The sequence below is a fragment of the Lampetra planeri genome, chromosome 12 (genome assembly GCF_965212315.1).
Source record: "Lampetra planeri chromosome 12, kcLamPlan1.2.h2, whole genome shotgun sequence".
Lineage (NCBI taxonomy): Eukaryota > Metazoa > Chordata > Hyperoartia > Petromyzontiformes > Petromyzontidae > Lampetra > Lampetra planeri.
This window is the reverse complement of record NC_136118.1, coordinates 13,443,361-13,469,399: the sequence shown is the minus strand read 5'-3', so window position 1 is coordinate 13,469,399 and position 26,039 is coordinate 13,443,361. Positions and strand designations below refer to the sequence as shown.

At 45.6% G+C, this 26,039-nt stretch overlaps 1 protein-coding gene across 1 annotated transcript; it reads right to left on the bottom strand.

The window, feature by feature from the left end:
- Positions 1–1,364: 1,364 nt before the first annotated feature.
- Positions 1,365–24,443, bottom strand: LOC144721719 (WD repeat-containing protein 1-A-like). The gene is made up of 15 exons (XM_078599589.1): positions 24,239–24,443; positions 16,032–16,153; positions 15,176–15,266; positions 13,697–13,844; positions 12,483–12,663; positions 11,850–11,927; positions 11,240–11,320; positions 9,066–9,299; positions 7,907–7,994; positions 5,885–6,044; positions 5,572–5,659; positions 4,976–5,086; positions 4,083–4,259; positions 3,273–3,417; positions 1,365–2,364 (listed from the first exon to the last, which is right to left on the bottom strand). Exons 1-15 carry the CDS (start codon positions 24,252–24,254, stop codon positions 2,255–2,257), a joined length of 1,830 nt encoding a protein of 609 aa, XP_078455715.1. The 5' UTR covers positions 24,255–24,443; the 3' UTR covers positions 1,365–2,254.
- Positions 24,444–26,039: the final 1,596 nt, after the last annotated feature.

Sequence of the window (26,039 nt, the reverse complement as noted above, 5' to 3'; positions counted from 1 at the left end):
CCAGCATGTGATGGCGGAGTTGGGACTGTGGGGGGCTGGCAGGGTTCTGTTACAAGGACCCAAAGGTTGTTTTTGATCGTTATAGAGATGTTCTAGACTTGAAGCTTTGCTTTGAATCGTGATATATTCAATTGGAGGGGTTTTAGCACTGTGCATTGTAAAGGATGACCACCTGTAGTTAATACTTGTAATGCTTAATTACCGAACCCTAATACTGTTTATTCTATAACCATGCCCCTAGAGTATGACTACTTGTAATTCTATTAATAGAACACATGTATAGTATTAAGTTGTACAATAGTGACACATACAGTACAGATAATGGATGTAAGTTACCGATATAAGTGGATAGCATAGAGACATAAGCTGTATCAAGATTGTATCAATCTTGATAAGCTGTATCAAGATCAATACAGCTTAGGATTAAAGTAATATTCGAAGTGAAGAGCAAGCGTTATTATCAAAGACGGGTTATCAGTAGTAGAATTGGGTTTAAGAGAAACTACTATTGACGAACCGGACGTGTCCACCAGTCACATGGTTAATGGCAACTCGGTTCAAGAATTGCTGACACACGTGCTGTTGCATCTCACAGGTTAACCACAATGTTTTAAATTTTGATTTAAAGCTTTCCTGACTGCAGGGATTCATATTCTTGGTTCTTTCGGTAAATATATTTGCATTATTTTATTATTTCTCTTCTATAAAATATATTACTTTATTATTTCTCTTCTACGTGACTTTACTGAAAGAACCAAGAATACACAATAAATGTGTTTGCCCTCGATTTGGAGCACCTGCCCACGTCCTTCATTTCGAGTGTGCAACAATCGGATGCCCCCCAGTAGTGAATATAACGTTCTTTATTACATCTTCTCATGCGAGACGGACTGAAACACATTGCGGTGTCTAAAATATGAGCTTAGGCGGCGTCGTTGATGCACCAATCCCTAATGTCGAGTTGTCAATTCGCTAAAATGATGTGATGGTATCCCCACCCAAACATGCACTACTGCAGACTCTGGTATTTGCTCAATACTGTATTACTTTTGGGACTGGAATTATCCAACTTGTCACGCATCATGTCCATTGAATACATTTGGAACACATTTATTCACAGTTCTCCCACAAATATGCAAATGCTAATTGCAGATTTATATTTTGATGCATTAAATTGGCTGGTTCAAATCAATCATACATTTTTCACCTCCAGCCAAAACCTGCCATGGAAATTCTTTCCCACTTAATGTCATTGTAAACCACGACATTTAACAAGCACTGTGCATGGCTCACGTTTGAGTTACAAAAGCAGCGAGTTAAAGTGGTTCAGGTCCTGGATGCAACCGACAATTGAGAATGTGGGCCACAATGAACAAATGGCATTTTATTGTTGCAAATCACTCGGGGTACACATTCTGTTAATAACAATACCACAAGTGCCAGTTTCAAGATCTGGTCATTTAATAACCCTCCTAAAGATGTAGTGCTATAACTCCCATTACTCAAGCAAGACAGCAGGCAAAAACACACCAACCCAGCTTCCTTATTAAAAATACAGTAGCTGCACACCACGTGCATTCTCACCACTAACCATTAGAACAATTAATTAAGTTAAGTGTTTACACCAATCACCGAGTACCAAACTAAATATATCCCTTTGGAATGTTCACCATTTTAAGCAGCACAATGACTGACATTTTTTTCTCCAAATGTATATCAATGCTTTGTAGAAATTGTAAGAAAGCAAGGAAAAAACGCAAACAAAAATATCATCGATGCATATTTATGAAACATGATTCAGGTACACGAGACAACTCGCTCCCCAGACACCTCTCCCCTGCACAGCCAAGACAAAGTCAGGAGGAGTCACCTGCCCCTTAACCAACAATCACACCGAACAAAGTTAATCATTTCAAGAAAGTAATTGGTGATGTAAAAAGTCAAGTGTCTCCCAGCTCGAATGAGCAATGGGGTGGTGGTGTGCTCCTGAGGCAGTGGAAATTCTACATTTTCATTAGGCAAGGACCCTTGCAACCAGAAAACATTGCATAAATTGGTACTCAATCTATCCAGGATGACAGGCAGAATAAAATTCCACTTTTTTTGTTTACCAAACTGCCTATTGTTATGAAGTGTTGATGTCGTGATCCATGGATGACAAATAAACCAATGGCTGGCTGAGCGGGTCCAGACTTAACGGGGGTGCAGGGCCTCCAGGGTACTCCACTCGTGTGCGAGGGGGAAGGCAGGCGCGTTATTTGAAGGTGATGGTCCACTGCTTGATACAGGCGTCGTGCGAGGTGGTGACGAGGGTGTGCTCGTCCAGCCACGACAGCCCGCTTACGTGGTTCATGCGGTGGCAGTCTGCCAAGAAGGGAGAGCGTAACCACGAGAGAGGTCATTGGCATGGCACTTGGGAGTGTTAGTTCGTTAATTAAATATGTAATCTTTCATCACTTGCAACAATGCGGTTCTCGGCAAACGCCCCTCCCGAGAAGCTGCACAAGGTGGCGTACGCCGTCTATAGTCTGCATTATGGAGGATTTGGTGGTTTGTAGAGAGGTCACCATGTGACATCCACTTGTAGAGGTGTGACGTGGCCGGTAGATGGCAGGATAGCAGAAAGGGTGCTATTCTAGGATTCGTAAATAGTACCTGTTGCACACCAACATTTTTTTTATTTAAAATAGCCACAGAAAGTCGCTGCTTAGAAAAATCTTGACTAAAATTTTTCATTGTCTATAATTGCATAAAGAACAACATTGCTACAGATACAGCAGCACTAGTCTGCCAACTATATTGTGTTGAGTTAAAAGTACGTAATTCTCGTGATTATATTTTCCTAAATTTTGTTTACGCAGGTTTGATTTCCAGCAGAAATCTTGAACGTATGAATCCTAAAATATAGTTAAGCAAAACCATTCTTCTAATATGTATTACACTGAAGATATTTTCAAGAGCATGCATTAAAATACAGATCTTTTTAACAACAAGAAAAGCCATAGTAGCATCATGCATGGAAAATGTTACTTCCAAGTCACCATACATGCCAGTCGCCGCCCTTATTATTTTCCTTCAGCGTGTAACTGCAGAATAAATCTTTGTTTAAAATCTGTTTTCCCTGCTTAAAATTGGCAATCGGGTAGCAACATTTCCTTGGTGAGTTTCAACCAATGGTTAAACTTGTAATAATATGCAGAGAACTGCAGCCAGCATAAGGCAGGCCCAGCATTGGTATAGGCAATGCATCACAAGGGGTCATGGGGCCGTACCTGCCATCCTGACTTTGTTGTCCATGTCACCGATCGTCCAGACGTACACCATCATGTCCATGCCACTGGAAGCCAAGTGGTGGCTGTCAGGTGACCACGCCAAGCACACTACCTTGGCATGGTGGCCATAGTATGAATTCTCCAACTGCAATAAGACACATGCACGCACACGTAAGGAGTGTGGACTTGGAGGAGCAATTTCGAGGGTGGTAATCTGGACTCATAAACCATCTCACCACCATACTGTTCTCTTTAGTCAATGAGGAATAACAATGGGGTTTTAGAATCAGAATGGTAAGCAAGAAAAACCTCAAATGGCACCGACACACATTGGGTCGACCTTGTGAAACAAGAACTTGAATAATTAAACAAGATGTAGATTTATTGCACTTGACTAAAATTATTTCAGAAGAGTACGATACGATAAGTATTTTGGATGTAGGATTGGAATAAAAAAAACCCAAACGTGAAGGGATAACAGTGCTTTATCTGTCCAAGATTTTTTGGAAAATTATCAATCACGAAAGGAGAGTCCAGTAATGAAAGTTTGTCCAACGTTTTATCTTATACATGCAAGATAATGCCTTATCTTGCATGGATATTTGACTGGGCCACCCAGAGAAACCCCACTCACACGCAGGCATTAAGTAAAATATCTGGGCAGACTGATAAGCAACATACTCACTGTACTGCATGCTATGGTGACATCATCCTGTAGGTAGGTGCGTGTCCTCAAGCATACGGGGATTTGTGCGCGATTCACAAACTCCACTTGCAGAGGCACTCAAAATTCTGAAGGTAACTACTCGCCTTGTAGCCGTCGGCCACGCTGAAGATGGAGACCACTTTGTTTGCGTCGCCCACGGCCAGGAAGGTCCCGTCCGGCGAGAAGGCCACATCCATGACTGCGCCGTGGACCGAGAGGGGCTCCACACAAGCGTCCGCCAAGGTGTTGCCCTGCACCTTGTACAAGTGCACTTTGGAGTCCTGCCCATTCACAAACACGCCGGTGCTTATTCAAGAGCTGCCGATTACCCGGGCGAGAAGTAAAGGCAGCCACTGGCTAACCCTGTGGTGTGGTGATGCGGTCACATGATTAATCGGTGCAGCCACTGTCATGCCCGAGGTTTGATGTTTGGCAGCTATGCGCAGTGCAGATATTGACTAATCTTCGAAGGCAATTTTGTGGACTTTCCTTTTTTGTGCATTTACCCATACCCTGAGAGGGACAAGTAAATGGGCATTCTGTGTTCAGTGCAGAGGGCATGTTTAAGCTTATGTGCATGCAATGCAATGCTGTTGACCCAGGTTGGATTCTTAGCTATTCACCACACAAGCATGTTGTTCATGGTTGTTCTGTATTTGCATGCATGTGTATGCATGTGTGGTGTTGTATTGTCTTTGGTGTTGTACTGCTTGTATGGCGAGCGGTTGAGCGGTGGTTAGCACACTGTCCTACGAACCCAGCGACACAAGTTGGATTCCCGCTCACGGCCAACACCAGTAACGATTATATTATCTGAACTGGTCCTGGGCCTCCCCCTAGGTTGACTCAGCCTCAAATGAGTACCTGAGACAAAGGTGGACAGGTTGACCACCCACCACCTCGTGTGCCATGCCGGCCTTCATAGGTGCTCGCGAACAGCACTTGCCCCAACAGTCTATACTGGGGATCTTTGTGTGCGTGTGGGTGGATGCAACACCTGGCCTCCAACAGCGACGGTGACCCCGTCACGGTGTATGGCGACCACCTCGGGCTCGTAGCCCGGGTTCTCCAACCCAATGCCACGCTTCTTGTCCTTCAGCAGCACAACCTGCATTCAAAATGCACAGCCCAATTGCAGCATCCTTTATTCATCCAGTTGAGCTCATGGAAAGCCATATTCTTTTGCGAGAGCACATAAATTCTGTAAATCTTTACAAAGGTGTAGATAAAAATAATGTTCACTTTTCACCTATTCACAATAATGCTGAAATCTTGACTTGAACAATTTTAATTAAAATAATAATTCACGTAATTTTATGCCCTGTGATTGGTGAACAAATGGAGAGAATCACACTGTTTTTATTAGGTTTGAGCCTCACAGGTGATGGTTCAGTGCTCCGACAAAAGCAAAGCATAGATTCCTCTCTGCCTTCTGCCTGGGCCAATAATTGCTCTCATCCCAAACACACTCAAAACAAAGTCGAACGGCGACAACGGGACTCAGCAAGGCAGAGTGGGCGTGCCGAGGGAGCGCGGTGCAGTGCTCCCTGGGACCCCTCAGCAGCGCCACTGGAGGCGGCTGTGTGGCCTCACCTGCTCGATGCAGGTTGCCACAGTGATGCCCCCAGGCCCCACGGCCACGCACTTGGGCTGGGAGTCGAGCTTCACGGCCTCCCCGGCGCTGCATACGTGCTCACAAACGCGTCTTCATGAGTCGCTTGCGTACGGACGCGCACATTGGCCTCCATACAGGTGTGCGTGTTTTTAGTAGATTTCGAATGATACAAAGCAACGTTCATGTAGGTGTTGACCAGTTTTAGTGAAAACACCACTGCCAAGACGGTTTTTATTTTATATCAGATAACAGTTAAGCATACGCAAGTTGGTGATGTACCACCTCCCCCACCTGTACGATTTCTTGTTGAGATCGGTGAAGCGCAGGGTGTCATCCATGCTGCAGGACACGAGGGTGTTGTTCTTGGGCTCCACCACCAACTTAGACACCTGGTTGGTGTGGCCGTGCCCCGAGAAGCCATCATTGACGCCAGTCTTCGCATCCCAATAATGTGCACCGAGGCGTCAAGGAGAACGTGTTGTTCCTCCAGTACAATGCACTTGCCACATTCGAGTGGCTCAGGGAGGCCAGGCGGCCCCATGGGTGAGCCAACGTCAACGTCTCGTTGCTAAAACGAGGATGAGGGTGGCAACTCATCAATGTTCAAAGCTCCGAATGAGTAGTGAAAGCTCTGCATTTATATGGTTGGGGCCAGTCTCCCTCAATGACCACTAACTTCTCATAAAGTGGCACTTTTATTGCTCACCTCGGGGAGGGGATGATGGGGTGGAGTTATAAAGCCAGCCAACCCGAGTTCCATTCCCGGCCACAGCTAGTATCAGTAGCGAGTGATGTTTTACCCGGTCACGGCCCCCCCTCCTAAAAAAAAACAAAAAAACTCTTTGGTTTTTTCGGTAAAGTCACGTAGATATAAAATAAATCACGACGTTTCGGGCACAACACAAGCGTCTATCATCAGGTGAGAAAGCATGGTCTGCTGCTGTTTTAAAAGAGTCTGCCTCAGCAGGAGACCATGCTTTCCCACCTGATGACGGAAGCTTGTGTTGCGCCTGAAACGTCGTGATTTATTTTATTTTATACCTACGTGACTTTACCGAAAAAACCAAAGAGTATGGATTCCTGCAGTCACGAAAGCTTCAAATCAAGATCTAAACAATGTTTTAGACGGATGATAGACTGAGTTGATTCCCAAATAAAATCTTAAGTTACTACAGTGCTCTAATCAAAGCACCACCAGACCTGTTCAAAGTAATATGTGAAGGAATCCTATCCAATATATAATAGCAGCATTGGTGATGTCTGCATGTGTTAAAATACTATGATTTGTGATACTTTATTAGCAATTGGGAGACTTGTATCACAGTCAAGTATCTTAGAGTCCGTTATATCCCATGGCATTGAAAACAGATTATCGTGCATTCGTCTTTTACATGTTCTCTGTGTTAGAATGACTTTGGTCCTCTCCTTCTTAATGGCTTGCTGCCAAGTCAGCGGGAGGTGATTTGTTCCCTCACGTATGTTTTTCAGGAGGTGCTCAGGCAAGGTATAGCTTGCATAACTCTTGCATTAATTCTGCTGAAGCTTCTCTTTGAGCATCGCTGCTTGCGACCCGCTATTCTAATCGGTCCTGAAGGACGTGGTTTCCCCTTTGAGACTCATCATGCTCAAGCTCGCAGTGTGCCGATAGCAATAAATCTACTTCCTCAGCCTTAAGTTACATTAACGTCCCATGTTTGCACTATAAAACACGACTATGATTTATGTCCCTGGATATAAAGATGACCATTGAGAACGTTAAGCTAAATTTGCTACAGCTACCATCATTCACTGTTGACATTTTATAATGTTGAAGTATTTTTCACCAGGGACATCTTCTTGCACAGTCTTAAGACATTTCCTAGAGGGCCCTGCTTAGAATGTTGGCGAATTCTACTTTTGCATGTGTACTGACAGACACTAAATGTATACGGGAGAATAATCTAAGCTTGGCATGAATGGGACAGAAAGGTAGTTGATGTATTACCTCCTACAGAGGCCTCAAGCAGGCATGCACCCCTTCGGTTGGACGATAGGCATCTCGTGAAAAAGCTCAGCCCGATCCACAAATCCTGATTCAAAGTTGCTGGATTGTGGGTGTGCGCTGCTATACAACACCACAATATTTCACAGTTTCAGTACCACAGCAAAAGCATTTCTACTTGTAAGCTCATTCGTGACTTCACAACATTTTACTTCAACACGAACTCTGATACAGGATTTGCCTGCCTGCCACCCCTCCACCCCAATGTCCACTTCTCATTGAGTGACAAATCGACGCACACTCTCGTTTACGTGTGCCTCCGAGCAGGATATTGATATGGCCGTCATAGCTGCCCGAGTAGATGGTAGGAGACCCAGAACCGGTGTGCGTCGTCAAGCTCTGGATGGACTTGCTGTGTCCCTGCAACCATCGTAATAAAAACCACATGCAAGAACCAAACACGGTTTAATCAGTGATACAGAAATAACATGTCATTTTATATAATGGAGCAGCTCACTCTCAGAAAAGTAATGATTACATTTTTTGCCTTGCCACAATATTTAAATTAATGGCAAATAATTGTTAAAATGTAAACATTTTATGATTGTAAAAATGTAAACATTTTAACATGTAGTTTACAAGAGACTAAACAAGTAAAATTACTGTGACATTAAGATGCTGGTCAATGCCTACCAGGCGTGACATAACATTGCTCTAATTGATTTATTAATTTGAAAAGGCAATGACAAGTCATGCGTTCGGGTTATCTGATCAAATGCCTGTTCAAGCTCGAAGTTGCTCGTCTATAGTAGAACCCAAACTTATTACCCCATTGGAATTCCATAAGGAATCATTTTTCATTGGGAATACAGACATACAATTACAGCCTTGCAGGTGCTATTCAAGACACTTGTTCAAGGATGCATTTATTACACCTTGCTTAGAGGCATTTCGATGAATCTACGTTGTAGAGTCTCAATAACAATGGGGTGGTGATGATGGCGATTATTAATGCTTGATCATGATGGCAATAATGAAAATGTTAACGATGACGACAAAGATAGCCAGGAAGATGAAAATTACAAACAGTCCCTATGACGAGTGACAATAACAATAAAGGCCATCACTGTGAATATTATGTCGAAAATTATGACAGTTTATGAACAAATCAACCAGAACGTACCCAATCTTGTCAGATCTCAAAATCTAATGAGTGTTGAGCATGGATGTTTCTTAGACGTGTGACCATCATGGCAGCAGGTTGTTATAGGCTACTTTTGTGAACGGCATTGTTTTACTGGACTTTCATGCTCCCATGTCTATGCTCCCCACTTTTACCGGTATGGTGAATGGGCCATCATTTATCACGTTTAACAAAATAGTTCTACACAGACACAAAATAATGACTATGACAGAGATAACAATAATGATTACACGATCGTAATGATCAGCAAAAATATGCATTAGAGTTTGCGGTTCCGTTGGGGTCACCTTGATGACGCGGATTAGCTTGCTGGGATTGTTGCGGTCCAGGTAGTGGATGTAGCCAGACAGGCCGATGCTCAGCAGGTGCTGGCCCTGCCAGAGGCAGCCCAGCTGCTGGTCATTGACTTCGGCGCCCATGGTGAAGGTGGTGGTGGCGCGGCCCGCGGACACGTCCCACAGCCGCACCGTGCGGTCGCCCGATGCCGACATGAGCTGGGTGCTGTCGGGACTCCAGCAAACCTGCGCCCACACACCGACATTATCCACGTGCAAAGTGTTTAGCATCGTCTTGCCAGAGTATGGACTCATGGTGTCCATTAACCAAACCCTGTGTAGATCTGTTAGTTCTGGCATGGTAACTGTAGAGGGTAATTTGGCTGTCTTGAGAATATATTTTTTGGTTAGTTTCAGTGTTATCAGTAAGAAGCATCCTACCGTGTTTGCAAAGAATGTTACAAATGTGCAGGGCGTGCACCGATTTAATCACAAGTCGAGCATCTTAATGCAGTCTTCGAGTGTTGGGTGCTGCCCATCTCCATTGGCAGCCCCAAGCGAGGGGAGAAAAATATGGTTCACTGTAGCCTGGTCAATATTATCGGAGACTGATGAAGCTAGTGTTAGCAAACTCGGAAATGACTGGGCTATTTGCAGTTTCAATAAATGACGTTGAATATCATCCATAGTCGTATATATACAATTGGTATTTTGTTATTGTGCTTGGCTCTCAAATCCTTTCGCATTTATATATAATTTTGAGCAAGAATAACATTATTAAGGAAAGGTAAATTCAGAGAGTGACGGTTGGTGTATGGGAAGGGTGGGCGGCAGTGCTGTGGTGTAGGCCGGTACGGCTTAGACCCACTAGAACGTGCAGACACAACAGACGCACGGAACAGCTGGTCAATGTCTGAGCTCCACTCAACTCAATCATGCATTAACCCCTTAATCCAACATAAAAAGCATTTGCCACCATAATCACGAATGTTATATGACCATTAATGATTAAGAAGTCCAAGTATCTGCCTGCTCAAGCAAACATTGGATTGGTGCTAATCTCAATTGGTGGCTCTGAGCCAGTTGTAACAATTATATATTTCTATAGCAATAGCCATTCTCTCCATTTCACAACCAATATTAACTTCATCCGATAGGTTCAGTTCACCCCAGACCAAAATGTAAGCTTGTGCTCGGACAATGGTTCCTCGTGACAAAAATTGTATTGATCAAGAGATGTGCATCATGTTGTTCGATCGAGCCTTTTAACAGTCAAACTGTTCAGATTTAGCATTAAATTACTAACTGAAGCCAATCCTCTTAGGAAGCCACACAAACAAAACAGGCAAGCAAATATATGCACACAGGCACAATAATGCTGCCCATCTCTTAAGTCAAGGCCACTTTAGGGAGTGTTTCACTTCGGAAAGCATCAACCATTGATGTGCTCAGGCTTAAATTATTCAGTGTTTTGACAGTGCTCCATGGCAGCCTTAAGAACAAAAGAAATGGGTGGATCAAGTCAAATGGGAAGGCTGATATCCCATCATCAGCACTTGAAAGGCTTTCGAGGTTTAGAGCTATGTTTGTCCAGTGGCTTCTGCCTCACACTCTAATAAAGTGTTAATACATTCCAAGTGTTCCTCTATTCAAATGAACAATTGGTGGTCGTCTCGTTGGTGATCCTGGGTTGATGGTGGTAGATGCTACCTTCTTATGGTGGAGGACCAGTCTCTCAGTACGGCAACTATTGTTGACTTCCTATCAAGTTTAACTTTTCAACTACATTAAGTGGATCCTGGACCCACAGCCCAGAGGTACCAGGTTTATTCTAGAACAAGGTGATTTAAAGCCCTGGGTAAGGATATTCATTCCCTAATGTTTATGTGCACCCTGCAGTAATACAGATATGCTGTAAGGCGGCAAACTAGTAAATTACGAAGGTTGGGTAGGTAAAGAGTGGGTACGCCCACCTCAATTGAATACTGGGCCAGTGTGAAAATGTTGGCTCAAGCCTCCTCAAAAGAGGACCTCAGTGTGCAGTGAAAGAGCGACATGGACAGGGTATGCTTTCACGTGACCGTCATCACAAGATTATGCAGCAATCATCACAATAAATAAGTTCATAGAATATATGGAAGTTGCACAGATCTATCGAGGGGGTAGCGGGCAGGGTGACCCCTTACCGCGTAGATGCCTCCATCGTGGGCCTTCTCGCCTCCCAGGGAGGAAACCTTCTGTCCGGAGGTCCCGTCGTATATAAAGATCTGTGACAAAAAAAACCTTGCATTGCTCAAGACTCTGTCCACGGACCCACAAAGGCACAGTGCGACTGAAATATATGCCAGGTGTTTGCTCCCTCTTCAATAACGCAGCCACACTTTAAAAGAGAACAGTTTTTTTTTGTATAGTTGCCGATGCAGAATAAATGGAATGCGTCGATGATTATACTGCCACTTCTCACAGGACCAGCAAGAAAACCAAATGAAAATAGCAGGGATCTGTTGCCACTGATAATGCATTTATTCTGTGGACCCCGAACAAACGCATTACTCTTTCGCAACCATTATAAAGCTTACCAACATTGGTTCTGTGGCCTATTGTTGCTCCTGATAATTTCCAGAGCCCCTTAAATGAACGCATACACTTGCTTATAGGACATCACAGAAGAAAAAGCATTATGAAATTCCAACGTTATACCGTGACATCCACAGGTGAGAGGGTGTGTAGTAAAGGTAAATGAAGCCTAATGCCATAGCAATGTCCATTTGTAGTCACTCAACACCTTGACCGTACCTGTCCATCTGCGCCGGCTGTGGCAAAAAAGTTGCCGTTGGGCGAAAACCTCACACTGTTGACAAAGCGGGAATGATCCTGAAAAACAGGTAAGGCGTGCAGAGGAAAGTTTAATTAAAATACTTACATGATTACATGAAAAGTGTTTTCATGCTCAACAGAGCAATGGGGAACCATTGGCAAAATTGAGCCAGGAGAAAATTCTACATTTCCATGTTGAGGGCCAATCTCTCCACAGGAAGACCGTTAATTGTCCAGAACTTGGTATTAATTTTATTGATCCAAGACTGATTGTGTGTTGCATCGTAAGACCCTGAACGATGGAAAGTTCGGGAAAGGCCTTTATCCACCAGTAGATTGATCATGCCTGATGATGAGAATTTCACACGCCAATATTGCTAAACTGTGAAATGAATTACTCCCTTAAATACGAGATCAATTAACTGCTGAGTCTTTATTTAGACTGGAGGAATCCGATGAGGAGCAGGTCAGAAAGGAGCAGGTCAGACAGACCTGCTACTGTTGGGTGTGCTGCTGATGGCAATTAAGTTCACAGTAGATCTTGACCCTTCATGGAGCAACTTCCGATTAAGAACAAGGACATGACGCAGCAGTGGAAGGGAGGCTGTGTACCGACGTGGTGAACTGGAACTTGAAGGGCGGGCCCTGCAGGAAGGCAGCGTTGTTGTCGTCACTGCCCGTCACGAGGCGGTACGGCCGCGTCTGCTTGATGTCCACGCTATTGATCACCTTGCTGTGGCCCACGATTTCACCCACCGAGGAGCCAGAGTCCCACAGAAACACGGCGCCAAAACTGCACGCAGGAGTAGCCAGGGAAAGTAGCACGATGGGGATGAAGAGGAAGACAAGGATGAATGGGAGCAGTTGCCGGCACAGGTTTGTTACTGCCAAACGCTGCGACTTGTACTACTTTACGCCATGGTGCGTTTATGAATCGGCATATGCCCATACTCAATCCTGTGTAGAGAGGTGGGCATCTCAGCTGGCAATCCTGAACCAATGGTGCAACTGTAATATTCATATGGCCAGGGCCAGTCAACTCTTTAGTACATCCCACTGCTAGGTTCTCACAAAGTCGTACTTTTCGATTTAAAGCTTTCGTGACTGCAGGGATTCATCTTCTTGGTTCCTTCGGTAAAGTCACGTAGAAGGGAAGTAATAAAATAAAAAAATATTTTTATTATTTTATTACTTCCCTTCTACGTGACTTTACCGAAGGAACCAAGAAGATGAAAAGTCGTACTTATTTTATCAACCACAAATAAATGAAAGGTTAAGCCAAATTTCTAGTTATAATGTGTGTTCTTTGGTATAGTGTCATGCATCCAGATAACTTAAAATGTATATTTATAATCTAATAATTGTAATAGTTTAAACAACAAAAAGACAAAAGTCTCTAGCTTTTCTGAAGGGTTTGTGTCAGGGTTAGGATGTTGGGGAAATCTTTTGAGTATATTTGCACACTAGGAAATCGGAGAACCCGGTGAAAGCTTCAAATCACACCGAGAATACTCAAAACCTCAAGACACAACCTTCCGGAAACCTATTCCCTTCACTACCAGGCACGTGCATATTTCACACATCGTTGCTCTCACGCCCTGCACGATCCTCGAACGCGACTAGCTAGTCAGTGGATCGCACGTACATCGTCACAATGCTCTTTTGTTTTCAGTTTGTTCTCTTTCCCCTGCACCCCCAATTAGCATAGTTGGCTACGTACGGTGTGAAAGAAGTTCAACATACATACACGTTTTGTCAGTGTTTTGTTTAAAGATAGAAGAGTGTAAATTATTTTTGCAGCAACTGGGCTACTCCACGAGGCTCACTTCTCTCGCCCCTCGCCGACCACTGCAATCCTCTTGGAGTCCTCGGTCCAAGCGATGTCCTTGATGCGGCCCGCGAATGGCTGGTACTCGTACTTGAGGAGGTGCTCCTTCTGGGTCGTGTCCCAGATGCGCACCTTGCCCGAGGTGTCTGCGACAAAGCGAGATGCGTGTCACCGATACCGCTACCACACGACACACGCTGACAGAGCAAGGCACACAAGGAGCGGGCGACGTGGGGATAACACAAGAGCCACTGCCCTTTTCGTCGAGTGATTGTGGGAAGAGCTTACATCAACATGTTTATCCCATCAACAATGTAGTAATGGCTACTCAACCATTAAGGATGCGGAAAATGAATATAATAACGTTGGCCTTAATGTAGACCCTTGAGTAATGTCACTGCACATGGCATTGGGCAAGACTAACCTCATTATCCCAGATATTCTAGAAATATATTACCAACACAACAGCGTGACCTAATGATTCCGTGCTTGCAATACCTCGGCTTGAATGTTTGAAGTGTGAATACCATGACAATCCCCAATTTCTGGTGTTGTTTGTTAGGAACTTCACTTGATACAGGGTTAGGGTTAGCAATTTTTCTTGAGCCCAAAATCAAGCCAATACTGATCATTATTTCATCATGAAACAGTGATCTCACATCAGAGTTGCCTATTTTGGCTTGCAATAGTTGCATACATGTGTCAAGAAATCTGCCATGTGTGTTAAGAATCTTATATTTTATAACACACACATTATTTTTATGATTTTTTCTATCTACGTGGCTTTACTGAAAGACCCAAAGAATACGAATTCCTGCAGTCACGAAAGCTTTAAGTCAAGATTTGATACAACTGTATAAGGTATTATAGAAAAAGCCACTGATCAAACAAGGCGATGAAAGAATCAATGAACATTCTGACCACGGTCCCTCCCTCTAGAGAGCCAGGCAGCCTTGCACATTTGTCAGCCAGCCAACCCTGATGTGATGCATGGCAATAAATAGCGCCTTTGAGCGGCCTGTTATGGCCGGACATTGGAAGGCTGCAGCACGGATGCTGAATACCATATAAGGTTTATCAAGAGACAATTCAAACCTCCGAGAACCGACCGCATTTTTTAAAAGTATTTGATTTAAAAAAAATCAAACACTTCCGTTTTGTGCGTAAACTTGGCCACATTAAGAGACTTGGCACATATCAATATCTATATTAATCACAAGTTTTGTCATTAAAACTGATTAATTCACAGAAAACACATTCGGCTAAGATTTTGGACCGTTTTTCCATCATCTTACTCTGCATCAGGGACTTTTTCCTGAAACGTTAGCCTTTTGTATATTTTCTAAGGCAATGGGGGTAATAATGTGGCAAGCTTTTTTGTTGTATAAAGTTTCTGCACAAGAGAGCCCAATTATATTTTTGTAAGGAAATCTGTGGACACTGGTGTTGTGTAGTAGAGAGATGCAGTGGTGCTAACCTCCAGAGGCGATGTAGAAGCCACTGGGCGCATATTTGGCGACGGAGGTGGAGTGCGCGTGCTCTGTGTACACGTCCGCTATTGCGGGGTTCTGTGCACAATGATCGTCGCACAGGGAGACGTAAAACAACAGGGCAAGCAAACAGTCAGACTGCTAAACACACAGCAGCCTAATTTATCACATAGTCGAAAGATGGAACTCGGCGAAATAACAAATGCAGATGTTGGAACAGAGAACAAGGCTAAAAACACTGAGCACATGCAGCGAGGAAGTGCACATGTGGAGAAGCAACACAACAAGCAGAGAGAGCGGGGTAATGTTCAAGCAATTATGTAGAAAGACTGCAGAATACACAGCATGGAAATGCATACTTAAGAGGCAGCAGCAAATACAGAGACGAAACAGTTGCACAGCTGTTACATGACACAATAAGGTTTAGAGGGACAGCAACACTCACGCGAGTCGAGTAAACATTCGCGAGTAGTCAAACGTCTCGTGTAACCGTCAGCTCCACAAGGCACTTGCACAATAAACACGAATCACCTTACACAACGGGAATTTCCCAGACGGTACAGTGATTTGAGCACTCTGCTTACAATCTGAAGGCTGTAAGTTCAAATTCTGGTCGGGGGTTGACCGAACACTTCATGCCTGAGACCACTTGGGAAGAGTTTAACGGTGGCCTTCGTATGGAGGGAATGGCTGCTCGCAACAGGAATGTGAAAATGTGCACCACTGGTTTAGTGCTGTCAACGGAGTTCAGTATCGGCACTTGCTGGCTTGAGTCAGGAAACCACTGATTTTTTCACTGACCCCGTGAGGTCCATTACAAAACACGAACCACTTTCACTGCACCTCAATGTTGCGGATGATGACGCTGCGCCCATTGGTGTAGAGGAAGTTGACTCCCTTGGGGTCCCCACCCAGCACCTTGGGCACGCCACGTTCCACTTGTGGCAGGCAGGCAAACACACTGTCTGAGGGCGGCATGGTACGCACAGCGGCTCAGGATATGGGCAAAACAACACTGCAGGGGAACGGGGGGCAGGCACTGGATACTGTGCCCTTCTTTCAGATGCTTGCTTCACAGACACCCAGTGCGTCGACGAGACACGTAAACTGTGCCCACATAGATGCAAGCAATATAATCACTGCGGTGCTGTGAATCGATTATGTCAATCACAATAAGGTCGTAAATTCAAATAGCAGTGATGTTAACGGGCACTAAGGCTGGCGCATGGCATACGGTTGGGGTGGTGTGGCCAGCAACTTGCATGTATTCTGCCTGTCCTTGTGTGCACGGTGATGACGGTTGCACAATGCACAAGTTACTCAATCAGGACAGCGTTTACCAAAGAATGGGCCAGGTCAAGTTCAAAAAGTAATTGTTACTCATGTGTATGGCCAAACACAGGGACGGTAACGCAGCAGGAAAACCATTGCAGAGAATACACTTCAATTAGGGTTCATATCCACAATATCCTGCAAATGAAAACAGCTGCAGACTTTGGCCAGATTTAGTTTAAATGACATTGCACAAAGGCAAACCTGTCTCAGCAGACTTCTGTAACGACTTCATTTGATTAATACACTTAATCAAGGGTGACAAGAGCGTGCAAAATTAGTTATGGGTGCAATTTTGGAATGCGTGCAACCTAAACGTCGTGGGAGAGGAAATGGATGAATAGAAATCAATATTCCAGCCAGTAGCCCCGCAAGCCTTTTTAAAATGCTGACCACGGAATCAGTAGTGGGCCAATGCTTACTCGAATTGAAAAAACCCCACTGTATTCACGTACCACGTAATATGGTTGTGGGATGGACTTAGCCAATCACTCTGGGGCTGATAAAATTAGCACCACTTTGGAGGGAAGGCAACAGGAGTAGTCCTATGAAATTACCAATTCCTGACATCAAAATGTGAAAAGTCCACCAATGGAGATGATTGCAACTTATATATATATATTTTTTAGAAGGAAACAATTTGACTTGTATGGGACATAGCATGGGATTTTAAGGGACATGAGGGTTGGTAAAAGAGCAAATAGGCAGTCCGTTTGAAACATGACAAGCAAGCAATGGGAACAAGGCGCACTATTCGCAGCATTTGTCAACTGTACATTAGCACTGAGCATAATTACTGTTCGACTGGACATAATGCGGCTTGGCAGCACAAGGGTCACCAAGCACAGTGAGGCACAGAAACAGGAGCGGTGTGCGCAATGCAGTAAACCTCTAGAGACAGTCAGGACGTCACACGCACAAAACACAGCCCATGTGATTGGCCAGCTGTTTAGCGCTGTGAAAAGCAGCAGCTGATGCTTTCACTGCAAGTTTATTAACCAGCCGTAATAACAAAAATGTATGTCTCCCTACTCAAGCGAGTGTAACGTGGTGTGCACATGTCACTTTGTGGACCTGGGCTAGTGGTGGCAATTCCACATTCCCAGTCTTTCATTAGCACCTACTGCTGTTACCCCAAAAGAGGCACTACCCATTTCATCAACCTCCCAAAGCAATCATGGGGCGAGGCAATGCCCAAATGGAATAATACCAGCAATATTAATTATCCTTCATTGGATCCAGGAAAACCCTGTGTGTGCTTCACTGTATTCACAAGGATACTACATGAGCAATGTATCTCCAATTCCACATTTAATTTAAAAGGAGATAACTGGAGTACAATTAAGAACTAAATACAAGAGGTAAACTAAAACATCTGCATAGATAGACCAGCAACCTAGTTGCTCTAGGTGTCATATTGGCTGTCGTGAAGCTCAGCGGACTAGGACTCTCACGTGCGATGACCTCTGCACAATTCAGCAACACCAGCTCCAAAATACTGCATCACATGCACGTGGAACCACACATGAATGCATGTGTGTATGTATGTTGAACTTCTTTTGCACCATACGTAGCCAACCGTGATAATCGGGAGGAGCGGAACACTGAATCCCATCACCTCATACTGCGAGCCCGAGTCTCATCTCCTGCTTAAAGGAAGACAACTCGAGGCACAAACAATTGTTAACTGATATAAGTACCTCGGCTATGCACTCCAGGATATCCAATCATCAGTTTCAAGGTGCATGAATGAGAAATTAAAATGTTTGTGATGTTAGGCGTTCTCCAGTGACATCCCCGGAGAGATGCATGTCATTTATAGCAGCAAAGAAATAGCAATGTAACTGGAGCATTTCTGAAAGGGAATTAAATGGGTTTTTTAATAACTAACGTTAAATATAATAATATTAGACAGTCCAGGACCCACAGTTGAGGTATCTACAAGCTAATAAATGTTAACTTTTTGTGGCTAAGTCGATCTAGAACACCCATGACATGCAGTGACAGGGCCTTCTCTTGCACTGCAAATTTAAGGCTGTGCATGTGGCTACGAACGGTGCAAAACAAGTTTAACGCACAAACGTGTACTTCGAATTGTGCACGGTACATTGTGAGGCTGCGGGTAGTTGTGCGCAGTATAGATGACCGTGCACTGCACAATGAGGGTGTGAGTAAAAGCGTGCGGTGTATAGTGCACTGCAGATTGTGAGGCTGTGAGCAATCCAGAGGAGTGTGTTGTGGACTGCAGCATGTTGTGAGGCTGCGAATGAAGCGTGTGACGTGTGGTGCACTGCCGCCTTGCGTGCGCAGATGGATTGTGGTTTGATACGCTGCCACAGCAGCTTCCTCAAGTGCAGGGCCAGACCGCTTCTCCTACAGAGTGACCTTCCCACTGACCTTTACAACCACCACCCCTCCATTACCCGTGCAATACCCCTGGTTTCAAACCAACATATCTACCTGAGATTTGGACAAACACAACTTTTTGCCACAACTCTCTACGCTGTGACATATTTCCCTTACATTTTTTGGGCGAATGGAAAAAATATATTGCCGAGAAGCCTTCAGAGGTGGAGGGAAAATACAAAAAATCAATTACGTCTCTTGCATGTGGACCGTCCACCACCACTGGCTCCTGGTCACCGATGAAGAGTAGGGCAGCCTCAACGTGTTTTAACTGCTAGTCAGACCGGGACTGGACTTGATAACCATTTAAGCAGCAGCAGTTGTTTTTACAATTGTGGTTGAAGCAGCATATACTGTACACAGTCTTCACCAAATACCAATTATTACCAACAGGCAGTTTAGCCCAGCTTGACCTTGCCAGTGAACACAACAGCACCTAGTTTTTGTCGCTTTTCCACTCATGACAGGAAGTGAGAGTATGAACACTAAACGAAAGGCTTCAGAGGTAGTAATAATAATAATAAAATAACTTTAATGCACACAATTTCGCAAACCGACTCCACAATTCGAGTGCGAGTCGGAGACTTTGGAAACCCAGTTACTCAATTTGGTCACGGCATGCACACAACACCCTACACTCTTGCAAGCAAGTGCAGTACACATTTGGGTGGTGACTGCTTGTTCAAAGTTTCCACAGCACATTATCAGGCAGCTGAGATTTCATTCAGATTTCATTCAGACCGGTGAAACCCTAAACCTCGAAGCACGGACACCCATCCGTCTTTAGTCTCCCAACGTGCAGTGCACAACAAGCATATGCAAGCATTGTGCACCTCCAATTGGCACGGTTGGGTTACATACAGTGCGGAATAAGTTCAACATACACGCATGCACAGACTGTAAAAACACAAGTGCTGCTCTGTGAAGAAGTCTAAGCATTTACAAGTGTTTCCTGTACAGCTACAAATCAATGATTATTTAAGTAAACAATTAATAATCAAGAGGCATTTTGCATTGTTCAATTAAATAATCAAATAAATCAGTTCATGTAATTATAGAAATACATTCTTTTCATAAAAAGGCCTAAACCATCTGTTTTAAGTGCAATGTAGTGAGTTTCCAGACCTTTGGAAAGCAGACGGGCAAGCATACCGAATTAAAAAGCCTATCTATATGTAATACAAGTTGAATAAAAGATGGATTCCAGAAGTCGCCTCAAACGAGCTTTATTACATATATAACCGACTGTAAAAGCTAATCTATTATTTCAGCAGTAGCTTTCTGTAATATTTTTTTAAACCGATTTGTTGGAAATTATAATTTACATCGTGCATTTTACGAAGAAATGTGAACACGTCCAACAAATAAAAATCACGTGAAAGGTGTGTGTCAAAACGTGATTGCATGTCACAACAGGAATGAGGAATTTCAACCATGGGCTCGAACTGAAGATAAAACATGGCCCTCGCACTTGCCGAAGCATGGAGACAAGTTGGGGTTTTTTCCCCCCACCGAATCTAACTGTATGCACATTCGCGTTTCAATTCCACACACCTTGTGTGTACACATCCTGCCAAGTGGCTTTTTGTGAGTGCATTTGGCTCAAATGGAAAGTTGCGAGTTGTAATTCTGGCACAGGTTAAATTCACCATCCACCCCCCACCATCACGTTGGGGTCAATAACAGGAGTACAACTCTGTATAAAATTAACAATCACCGTATTTTATGGCATTCACACCCTGGTTCAGCACTTCAGATCTGCTAATAGGAAAAGAGACAATTCTTTTTTTTAATCAATGTTTTTAAAAAAACTCCTTACAGAGTAACGTACTGCAAATGTTTCTTCATATTTCATAGGCAAATAACCTCCCAACGGCACGCAAGGCATTTGTAAATGAAAACCTTTACTTCAACGACTGTACACCCAAGCCGTGACATTCTCAAAGCATTGCCAGCCAGGCTGCCAACGCCCATTCCCAACAACTGCCCGACCCTGCTCAGCCAACTACAACCACCACAACCACCACACCCTGCAGATTGGTTTACAGAGCTGCACTGCCTTATTTCATAATGGCTTCTGGGTCCGACTGCGTGATTAACATGTGTCGTAAACCCTCAGCCACCCGACAAACGTAATGAATACGTTATCACGTGAATAAACATGACCAAGTATTACTGATTACGCACACCGGTGTGTTTGAGAGCAATTCATAACTTGGAACAATTTGGTACGACGTTTCGCTGTTAGTAGCAATAAGCTTCGTCACGCAATTGCCCGATTACACATTTTACTTACGCGATCGGACACAAACAAACAATCTATCGTGAATCATATTGGTCGCAAAACCCCTACGTGTTAAATAACAAAAAAGATACACTGCCAGTAGTTAAGACATCAATTCGCGACAATTAGCCCGACCCCAGGCGTGTCAACGGCAGCATACCGAATGGCATCAGTCATTCATTAAACTGCTCGACTCATCCACTCGTCACCGATCGTGAACCCCTGAATAACCCGGGCAGACACTTTTGGACGATGATACGGAAACGTTAAAGAGGCCCTCCTCCCCCCCCCACCCTCTCTATATGCCGTCGCACTGCAACTGCGGAGTGCCCTACTCTAACATATATAGCTCGCTGTTATATATAGATTATATATTTTGGTAAATGCATTTTTCATACATGAAGTCACTCGAGCAATAGAGGCACGTAGGAACGTTGCATATTGTTCTGCATCTGCAGACTCTTAAAGAGTTGCAGTGAAAACTGTGGCAGGTGCTCGGATAAATAAAGCCGAGGTATTGACACGGCCGTGTCAATGAGATACCACATCAGAGTTTATAGGTTTCTGAAGTTTATATTTCCTGTAGGATTGGATGGCTGCAAAGTGAACGGGAAGGCGGGAAAACCTGTTACCAGTTTATTTAATACAGCTCAATCGCCAGTGAATAAGCTTATGACACAATAGTGTCTGGTAACTCGCACAAGGTGAAATTACGTTGAAACAGAAGGTACTTGTGACACGTCCTTTGAGAGTCTAGTAAGATACCGTGTTCCACATCCTTTGAGAGCTCAGTAAGATATACCATGTTACATGTCCTATGAGAGCTCAGCTTGGAGCGCTGCTCATGAGCACGATAATCATCTTTGGACCCTGACCACCCTCCATCCCTCCCTTCCATCTCTGTCCAAATGGCCGCCTCAGCCCTCTGCTTCTCACACCTGAACCCACTGCCTCCTTGCCCAGCCTTTATACCCCCCACCCCTTCCATCGACTTCGATTTCCACTTACATCAACAGGTTATGATGAACAGGTTCAATTGTTTTGCACAATGTGACCCACCCGGGCCCCACCTGCCACCACCCCCGCGTTTGATCGTAACGGGGGATTGGTTATCGTGATCAAAGGCGTCTTGTCCTTTACAATCAAACGGGTTGTTGGTATACACCTGCAGACAACCTTTACAATTGCAGCCACCACTCAAGCAATCGATGTTTAGCGAAACGTATCGACCCCATTCGTGATGCCGCTCAAGTCGCCGTCTCAATTTAGCTGCCTTATCCATCGAGTGGCTGCTGTATTTGTGAAACTTGTGCTTGTTAAAGAGTGTTGGGGGGGGGGGCAGGGATAGACCTGACGCCTGTTACACTACGGCCACTTACCACAACGTATTTATATCGGTGGGTTTAGACCTCCTCGACAGGAATGTGAGAAACTGCGAACAGGAAGCCCATCGGCGGCCTCGTGAGCAGATCATTCTCAAACAAACACTCACATGACTCGCATGTTGTACTGTTGAAACTGGGCGACAAACATCATCCACGATAGAGGGGGTTGTGTGTGTGTTGGGTTAGGTCGCGTAAAATATAAATGTGTCGTGAAACCCGCCACCACCCGACACAGCCAATTAGTAAGGTTGGTCACGTAAACAGAACGTGGTAGTTATGTTACTAATACAGCAACACAGGCTGGTGCGTTGGAGAGTAAAACCCACACACATTGACAATTCGAGTACGGTGACGTTTCGCCAGCAATCACAACGACCCAGCGTCAGTCGACAGCCACATTCTGTGGAGGAATCCTCTCGTTTCGTTGTTAAAGGGACGGGGGGTGTCGCGACCGACCATCATTCACGGATACGCGGGCGCGGTTCTGTGCGACGAGAAGTGGTGAAGGCGAGAGGCGAGGGATACCAAAAGCTCGGGGCTTTTACACTTAAACGCAGCAGCATACAATCTCAACAACCCCACCGCGATGTTGTTAGACGAAGCCGAACAACAACAAGCTGCACGTTTCCGCTCGTTCAATCGAAGTCCACGTCGCCGATATTCGACTAATCCGCGCCCTGCGGATTTCGCGGCTCTGCCACACAAACAACAACAACGGCTCTGCCACACAAACAACAACAGCAGCAGCAGCTGGCTGCGTGCGGACGCCTACTTCATCGCGATTCACGTAGCGTGCCATTTAAATCAGTGCCGGGGGGGGAGAAGGGACATCAGCTAAGACGTCGGGTTTTAACAAAAAAATAAGGAAACGCGATGTTTTTGTTGTCAACGGAGTCACCAAGTTTCCAGGTGTGCAGTCGTACGAGTTGGGATAATGAACGCTTTGTAATAACAACACCACACGTCTGCATCCTCATTCTGAACCAAATACCGTGCATTGTAACAAGGGGGGGGGGCGATGTTTGTCCTGTGGTGCGATACTTTCAGTCGATTGTGTGAGTTTTAGTCGAATGAAATATTTTTCGACCGAAACATAGAAATGAAACTAAGCGATTTATACGTGCACAGTACAGTACAACAATACACAAACATCATCACGTTTTTCGTTAACACATAGCAAAAAGTATCGAACATTGCAGATTGTTGTATTTCTTCGGAACAGTGAAGACAGATTCCCTTACAGATGCAGCCCATACTTGCTGTAGTCTAAACGTCTTACGCGTTAAATAAACCAAAACATTGGTACAGTATACGCTTTATGTCGTAACCCTAATAGACACATCCGTCCCTTTCTAAGCACGTCCCGTGATTAACTTGATTAAATCAACGATAAACCGAGGAGTTATCGTCGACAACCTCAACTCAGTGGCTACAAAGCAACGTATTTCACCGCAAAAACACGGAGCAATAAACACGCGCGGGCAATGAGCCGTAACATGGGGGAAGGGGGCACTCGCTGCGCCCGGCGCTGCCGGCCAAGGCGTCCCCCAACTCGGCCAGCCCCGCTAGTCGAGACCGGCGAATGACCTCGGGGTAGTTAAATCGCGCAGGCCTCACCCCGTTCACCGCCCCGCGGCACTCACTCAGCTCGTAGGGCATGGTGCTCGCGGCGTGGCGAAGGAGCCGATTCCCCCTTGAGCTGTCGTGAGGAGAATTGAACGAGAGGAGGATGCGGCGTAAGAGCAGGAAGAGCACCACCACCACGAGCACCGGGCACACTGCGGAGCGACTGAGGCGCCGCTTTCACAGCCAGACCGGCGGGGGGGCGGAGGGGGGAGGGAGGGCCGCGCCTCGACCAATCGGCGGCGTCGTCACGGCCGCTCTACTCGGCGGCCATCTTTGTATGGGGTGGTTGTGGTGGGGGGAGGGAGGTGGTGGGGGGGGGGGAGGTGGTGGGGGGGGGGGGGTGTGGTGGGGGGGAGGGCGGTGGTGGGGGGGAGGGAGGTGGTGGGGGGGTGGTGTGTTGTGGGGGGAGGTGTGTGGTGGGGGGGGGTGTGGTGGAGGGAAGGTGGTGGGTGGAGGTGTGTGGTGGGGGGGTGGTGTGTGGTGGAGGGAGGGAGGTGTGTGGTGGGGGGAAGGGAGGTGTGTGGTGGGGGGGTGGTGTGTGGTGGAGGGAGGGAGGTGTGTGGTGGGGGGGAGGGAGGTGTGTGGTGGGGGGGTGGTGTGTGGTGGAGGGAGGGTGGTGGGTGGAGGTGTGTGGGGGGAGGGAGGTGTGTGGTGGAGGGAGGGGGGGTTGGTGAACCGCGCCCCTGAGAACTTCTGAACGCGGCAAAGTTTTCAGAGAGTTCAAGTTCATTTATTAGGTATAGCCCTGTGAGCCATTCAGCTCTTGAATCGGGTGCAACCGCAACAAACAAAAAACAAAAACATGAACAAAAAACAGAGAGCGTGACCCCGGCGCTCGTCCGCCAAGTATGAGAGTGTGTCACCCTCTCTGGCAATACAAGACGTGTTGAGATTTCGATTTAAAGCTTTCGTGACTACAGGGATTCATATTCTTGGTTCTATCGGTAAAGTCGCGTAGAAGGGATGATGATTGCTTGTGTTGCAATCGAAACGTCGTGAGAATTTTAATTGTATTGTTTTTATTATTTTATTATTTCCCTTCTACGTGACTTTACCGAAAGAACCAAGAATAGTTGTTGAGATGTTCAAACGCCAAACAGAAAAAAAATTTTTGCAAGGAATCGCGTCTGCGTTAACCACGCCACAGTGCTTGTTGGTGAGCGTGCAAACAAACACGTGCTCTGGTAGTAATGCTACATGGCATTGCCTTTGAAGCTGATTGGCCTCCCACCGGAGTTTGCGAGCACAACTTTGTCCCCTGGCCAAGGTGGCTGCGGCACCGCTTCGCCTCTTTGGGTGTCCCCCCCCCCCCGTGTCGATGGGCTGAAGGCGCCACTCGGCCTCTCCGCGGCTGTCTCTCTGAGCACGTGCGTCTGCCCCCAGGGCGACGACCAACGAACGGCGGCCGCGGGAGCGGCGAAGAGATTCGCTGCCGATTGCCTCGGGGGCGTCCCGTAGACGCGAAGCGACTCGGAGCTCGCGCGCGTCCCGTGCCCATGTAGGGTCGCAAAGTCCGGCTACACGCCCCCACCCCACCCGCGACGGTGACGTCACAAGGGATGCCAGCCCCCACCCCCCAACCCCTGTCGGCCCACCACTGGGGCTATGGCTTCTGAGATTCCGGGAATTTTTTTTAAAACGTTTTTGAGATGAACTTGCAACAAGGCGATCATGAGCGTGGTCGTGTAGAATGAAGGTCGTAACAACACAGAGCGGCAGATAGTACGTCTGCTTCACAGACATATAAGTCCCTCGATGTGGCAAATAAAACGTGTTTCGTTTACAGATCTCATCGGGGGCCGTCCATAAATGACGTCA

What these genes read in the sequence shown, in the direction of transcription:
- LOC144721719 (XM_078599589.1), bottom strand. An exon ending in GTCGGCGAGGGGCGAGAGAA is followed by an intron (nt 12,664 to 13,696) that starts GTGAGCCTCGTG and finishes TCCTGCGTGCAG; the next exon opens with TTTTGGCGCCGTGTTTCTGT. An exon ending in ACGATGGAGGCATCTACGCG is followed by an intron (nt 9,300 to 11,239) that starts GTAAGGGGTCAC and finishes GTGTGGGCGCAG; the next exon opens with GTTTGCTGGAGTCCCGACAG.